The 7,127-nt window shown below is 38.3% G+C and overlaps 1 protein-coding gene across 1 annotated transcript; it reads left to right on the top strand.

Moving 5' to 3' along the window:
- The first annotated feature begins 1,546 nt into the window (after nucleotides 1-1,546).
- On the top strand, nucleotides 1,547-3,285 carry LOC140344816 (E3 ubiquitin-protein ligase TRIM39-like). The gene has a single exon (XM_072432024.1). The coding sequence runs from the start codon at nucleotides 1,636-1,638 to the stop codon at nucleotides 3,202-3,204; it is 1,569 nt and encodes a 522-aa protein (XP_072288125.1). The 5' UTR covers nucleotides 1,547-1,635; the 3' UTR covers nucleotides 3,205-3,285.
- Nucleotides 3,286-7,127: the final 3,842 nt, after the last annotated feature.

Consider the following 7,127-nt stretch of genomic DNA (forward strand, 5'->3'; position numbering starts at 1 on the left):
TTCATCAAAAGGATATAATCGGAAACCTATTCTAAGTATTTTAAAAGTATGAAGAATGATTATCAAAGCTTTCAAGATATTTGGATATACTTGACCAACACAAGATATACTTGACCAAAGCCCTCTGTTATAAAATGATACAAATATAACTGAGTGTTAAAAATGAAAATGACAAAAGTAACAAGTTCTTAGAAACGCAATGTTTCATGTTTTGTGCACCAAACAAAAGCACAACAAACAGAATTATAGGGATTCCAATGCAATATTTAGTCTCCCACTGGGAGGTCATCACTGTGTCAGCTTGCCCTAAACAGAGTCCAAAAAATGCAATTATCTCACCCTACCTGGATTGGGTAGACCAGTGTTGTCATTAGGAACTAATATGATGTAAACAATCCTGGACAATCCAGACCAGCTGGTTGTAAAACTTCTTTTCATTACAGATATGGTTTTGGTGATGTGGGAATAGTACCACGTTTCCGCAAGTACTTCATCAACTTCCAAGACTTAATTAAATACAAACTTTTACCTAAACAGTAACAGAGGGGCAGTTTAGTGTTCTATCTATTAACAGTTTATGTTGATTCAGGTTCTCTTTATGTATATAGTTTATATCAATGTTTTTCAGGGTTCCTCCAGGGGTTGTTAGGGATTCCCCAAGCAATGAGCAATTTATGTATAAGGGTGACATTCTTCCCTATGATCACCAAGCTAATGTACTGTGAGCTGTGGATATGGCCATTGTAAAAGGGGTTCCCTCATGTTAGAAAGATCTGAAAGTTAATTCAAGGGTCCCCCCATGTTAGAACAGTTGAGAAACATAGGTTTATATAGAAGTAATCCTGTTTTCTGAAATGGACACTCCTGATATAGCAATATGTTTTCCTTTGTCTACCTTTGATGACTTCATCCCCTAGATGGTAGGGGAGGTATGTGGTCTTTGTTATAGTAGTCATATCTCTACTCCTTCTGTTGAATCAATCACGGTTCTATCAATGCATTGTGAATGTAATCTTTGAAAATGATGTGGTTTTGTAAAATTAATCAGGAACTGTATACTTATACATATTGGTTATTTTCTTTAAATTTGCTTCATTTGCTTGTAGAATTTGGGAATTTACTTTTTTTTCATATAAAACATTTAACAACTCTAAGCATGATCCATTCCTTCTTTATATGGAAGTCCTAAAAACTAAATACTAGGCAGTTGTTTCTAATTTCCTTAAATTTCTTTACTTACACTTGTAGATGGCAGCCTCATTCTCCTGTAACCCTCTGATGAACTGATTCAGCTGGGAGTGAGAAGATGGGAGACAGATGTGTTAAGTCATTGGATTAAACTGTGAGTCTTTATCACAAGCAGACGGTTTGGACTTTAAGTGATTCTTTTTGTTTACTCATTGAAGTGGGGAAACCATTTTCAAGCTGGCATCTTTTAATTTTTTCATACACTTTTTCACTTATACCTTTGATATATTAGCTATTTCCTACTGGAAGAGGTGTGTGTGTGGGGGGAAGGTGAATCCCACCTACAAGGAGGGCAGATCTCAATTTACATATCAAAGCTTCCAGAGTCTTTCATCACCAGGGTATAAAAAGCTGGACTTCAGTCCCAGATTATTATCATTCTCCACAATGGCAACTGCTGACCTAAAAGTGGAGCTGGAATGCTCCATCTGCCTGAGCCTTTACAAGGAGCCCATATCTCTGAAATGTGGCCACAACTTCTGCTGGGACTGTATTGTGACTGTGCTGGATACACAGGAGAAGTCTGGGGAATATTCCTGCCCGGATTGCAGAGAAAACTTTGCAGAGCGCCCTACACTAGTGATGAACAGAAAGCTGCGTGATATTGTGGAGTGTTTTCAATCTTCTCATCGGGATGAAATGGAGACATTTTGCACATATTGTGACTCCCCGGTGCCAGCGACCAAATCATGTCTGCATTGTGAGGCCTCGTTTTGTGAAAAACACCTAACAAACCACAGCAAGGGACTTCATCACATATTAACTGAACCTATTGCTTCTTTTAAAGACAGAAAATGTCCCACACATCACGAGACCTTCCAGTTTTACTGTACAGAGGACAATGCCTGCATCTGTATGCCTTGCCTGGTGGCTGGTGACCACAAAGGACACCAAGTGGACCTCCTGAACCAGGCCTCTGAAAAAATGAAAGAGAAACTGAAAGAGACTACAAATGTCCTGGATTCTGAGAGGCAGGAGATTAAGAGGAGGATCCAGAATCTGGAAATGTATAGCATGCAAGAGACTGGAAAAAATGTTGCTATGGCCAGGAAAGTCACTGATCTGTTTCGGGAAATTAGGAAACAACTGGATGAAGTGGAGAAAAGAATCCTACTAGAAACCTGCAGGCAGAAGAAACAACTCTCACAGTCCATCCCCAATCTGATCCAGCAGCTTGAACAATATAATTTCCAGCTGTCCAAGAAGATTGATGAGCTGGAGGAACTGTGTAACACCCAGGATCCATTGACTGTCCTGAAAAAGGCATCTCAGAGAGAGGACAGCAGTACTGACATAGGTGACCCCATCAGTGATGTTAGGAATGCTGGAGGACTGTCTGAGGGAATAATATCACGGATGTTACAGAAAGGACTTAGTAACTTTACAGACAACCTAAAGGGCTTGTTAGCAAAGAGACAATTCTCAGTGCTGGAGAAATCTGATGTTTTACTAGATATAAATACTGCTCATGATAACCTTGTACTGACAAGGAAACGAAAGAGAGTCACTCATACCGATAACAGCGTGAACAGGCCAGATGGTCCTAAGAGGTTTAAATGCTGCCAGATATTGAGTATTCACAGCTTCACATCTGGGATAAATTACTGGGAGGTGGATGTAAGTGAAGCTGAGGCATGGATGATAGGGGTTGCTGGTGAAAGCATGGAGAGGGGGTTTTCTGGAAATGAATCTTTTATAGGCTTTAATGACAAATCATGGAGTCTGATCCAAAAAAATGGTCTTTATGTTAGGCACAAAAACGTTGGTACAACAATAGCCTCGGCATCTTTACTAAAAACTGTTGGGATCTGTCTGGATTATGAGTCCGGCCTACTGTCCTTCTACCAATTGTGTAACCCCATAAGACACCTCCATACCTTCACCACCACCTTCACCGAACCCCTCCATGCTGCTTTCTATGTATTTCCCAACAGCTCTCTCAGGCTTATAAAGTAAATACCTCAATAAAGGTAAACATTTTTTTTCTTTGCATATAAAAATTTTAAAAGTCAATTTTAAAGTGTAAATTTAACACAGACACGGATATTGCTTATTGATTTCCATGCTTTTATTCTGTATAAAACTGTTGATGAATGCTGATTCTTCTACCAATAAATCTTTCTGCTTCCTGAAAGAGGTGTTTGTCTCATCATAAATCATTATACAGTACCTGTATAGCACCAACATATATTGCGGCGCTGTACAAAGTCTATAGTCATCTCACTAGCTGTACCTCAAGGGGCCTCATAATCTAATGCCCCTACCATGGTCACATGTCATTATTACAGTCCAAGGTAAATCTTTTGGGGGAAGCCCATTAACCTAATTGTATGTTTTTTGGAATGTGGAAGGAAACTGGAATAAATCCACCCAAACAAGGGGAGAACCTGCAAACTCCTTGCAGATAGTGTCCTGGCTAAGATTCTAACCTGGCTCCCAGCACTGCAAAGGCCAGAGTGCTAACCACTGAGCAATGGGACTGCACTGCACTGCAAAATATGACCATGAAAAATGATCAAATGAGTTGTAGTTTAACCTAAAACCAATAAGCATTGTTGGAAGTTGCACACATTTCAGTTTAAGTGTATCTCCAGGTGTGCTTTGTTGCATATCTTATAAGGAATAGTTAGATACAATGGAGTCACTATGGTACATGGTGTCCAATGTGGAAACTGATTGTAGTGTTACCCCTTCTCCTCCACAAGGGTTTCCTCCTGTACCATACATAATCCTTAGTAATAATGCTACTTATAAATCACACTTCTCATAGATCAAGGAATGAATTGGTAATAGTAATGACATTAAGCAATTAACAAAAGTATAATGACACCTTCATATTACAATTTTATATACTAATATCATCTTATTTAACGGGCCTAGACTAGAACAGCACTTGACCAGTATGTAGGCCATGCCAGTTTCATGTTTATTCCACCACTGTAGGCCAAAGTGTTATAATTTACACATCCCAAACTATTTCTGCAAGGCAAGTACTGCTTAAATTGTGTTGATCTGCTTTATCAAATGGCAGTGGTTGGATTGAGTATTCTTCTTGGGTATAACTGCACCAAACACTTAAATGTGCTGATCAGTTGCATTGAAAAGGAGTTCTTTTGAAATGCTAATTATCCAAGAATAGAAGATGGACAACATCCCCTTTTAATTGGCATTATCTAAACATAGACAAGATGTCTGGGACTGGTATTACCATTTTCATTTCATTTTGAAAGGAGTAAAAGGTGGCCAATGTCCTGCTTTTATTAACATAATGCAATTCCTTTCAAGAAGTCTGGGTCAGATATTACCTGTGATGTGACAGAAGGTGTGAATGGTTTCACCTTTCACCATTATTGTATTGTGAGCAACATATGTCCCACCATCCCTGTTAAGGTATGATTATTACCCCTTTGTGGGGTACATCGGCTCGCACTCATCCTGGAGCATCAACACATCATGTCACCAAAGCCCAACAACAAACTTCTCCCATTTGCTTTCTCTTGGGTTTTTCCATTCCAATACAATCTTTTTTGAGTGTTTGCTCATTAAGTCTTGGCCCTGCCAGAAAATTGTTTTGGCTGACATCCTGCGAGTACTCTCAGCATCACTCTCATTAGTTATATTGTTCACAGTCATATTGGAGGACTATAGAACACTTAATAACCAAATTATGGAGGAGAGAAGAGGAGGAATTATGGGTTTAGATTTGCTTTAAAGAAAATTGTAATATATCCATCTTCAGATGTTTACACACTTTTGTTTTTATATGAGGTTTGATAAGGGAGAGTTTGGTGTCACCTGCAGTGTTTCTGGTTGCTGAGAAGGTGACAACACTCATGGTACTGAACAAATGAAGAAGCTGGTGGTGGTGGTGGCACCATAAGACAAAAGCTCCACAACACTACCTCCTCTCCTCATCTTCATAACTTAGCAGAAAGATCTTCTGTAAACCTCAGATAGCCAGAAACATTTCTGACAATCGTGTAGCACAGGTGGAGAACACAGGTTTTCTTTTCAGAACTGGTTCTGTATTTTTTTAGTTTACGCGGATGAATACATTTTTTTTCTAAAATTAATTCTGTGTCTGGAGTGAAGTTCGGCATGGTTCATCTATTAGCTAGACCTTTAACCATGTCTGGGAGCCATTATTGAGATATGTATTCAATGTATGCTGGAACAGATGTCTAGTAAGAGCACTAAAATGTAATTCATAGTTCACAAAAATATTCATTAGAAAGAAATACCAGGATACCTATTCTAAATGTATTAAAATTTGGTAAATTATCAAAGCTCACAAAATATTTGGACTTGGCCAAGACCTCTGTTGTTAAATGTTACAAATATAACTGATACATTCAAGATTACAATAGTAAGAAGTTCCTAAAAAATCTATGTTATAATGCTTCAACCTTTTTGTACCAAAAATAAAACAATACAACAAAATGTTGAAATGTGGGGATTTCAATGCAATGTTTTGTCTCCAGCCGGGAGGTGATCACTGTGTCAGGTTGACCTGAATATAGCCCAGTCAAATGCAATGACCACATCACACGTGTCCTGGGGGGGATCAGTTGTATCATTAACAATCCGTGCGATGTAAACAATCCAGGACAGTACAGACCAATTGGTTAGAGAACTGCTTTTCATTACAGACAAGGTGATAGTGATATGAGAATAATACAAAGTTTCAGCAAATACTTCACCAACTTCCAAGACTTCTATTTTATAATACATATTGTGGGCTCTTAAAAGTGTGATTAGAAGCCCAAATATTAGTATAAAATATACTGTATATATAAGAAAATGTTTCTGAAAATTTTGGATAGAGAAAGGAAAGGCTACAAACTCTCTAATATAATATTTTTTGCTGTGTCCGTCCTGCTGGGAATATTTCCCTTAAGTCTCTCATTTACTGGGCTGTATTTATATTATTGCTGCTCCTCATATGACTCTTCGTCCTTTCATTTATTATCATATCAGTTCCATACTAATGTGTGTATTCTCCTGATGGAGAACAGTGAAAAAGTGTTGAGAAGTGAACACTTTCATGTTGTGGGCTTTTCGTAAATGTATTTGGCTTCTGTTGTCATATGATTGTGGAGCCCAGTATTAGAACTTTCCAATGATTTATCCCCACAGTCAGATAAGAAATGGAGTTATCTTTGATCTTATGACTGGTTTTATTGATGTGTCTAAAATAAAACATGTTGGGTTGACAAAGTTGATATTGGTGAGCAGCTAAAAAACTGTTGGGTAAAAAATGACTGAAATTCTAGATGGAGGTAAAAATGAATATAGTTCCAGAGTTGGGCTTTAATGGATTTCAGGAACAAAGTAAGGAAGTCATTTTATAATGATTGTGATCACTAAAACCTTTTCAGGTGGAGGAGTACTCACCTGTCCCCAGTCCATCACAGGGCATCTTGATTGGCCGGGATGACATATTAAGTCAATGATGTGATCAATACCTCCCCTTATCTTTTATGTATGTTTTGATTTTATGGGATGTGTTAAACTCTGGGGTCTTACACATATAGTATATATCATGTGCAAGTAACAGGAATCTGTGAGGGTGGATCTCACTATACATAAAGCACTACATACTTTTTCCTGGAGTGCAGAGAGTATTGCAGAAAGGAGAGTACAGAACACCTTTCTGCACATCAGCAGATCTTGCAATGTTATCACACAGAGGATGGTGCAAGTGTCTGTTTGTCCTGTTAGGTGGCTGGAGACCACCAAGATCATAAGTTGAAGTCTCTGAACCAGGCCGCTGAAAAGAAACTCCAAAATATTACTGAAAAACTGAACTCTAAACAACAGGAAATTGAAAACAAAATGCAAAACCTAAAAACTCACAGAATGAAGCAGATATAAACTGC

The sequence above is a fragment of the Pyxicephalus adspersus genome, unplaced genomic scaffold (genome assembly GCF_032062135.1).
Source record: "Pyxicephalus adspersus unplaced genomic scaffold, UCB_Pads_2.0 Sca44, whole genome shotgun sequence".
Lineage (NCBI taxonomy): Eukaryota > Metazoa > Chordata > Amphibia > Anura > Pyxicephalidae > Pyxicephalus > Pyxicephalus adspersus.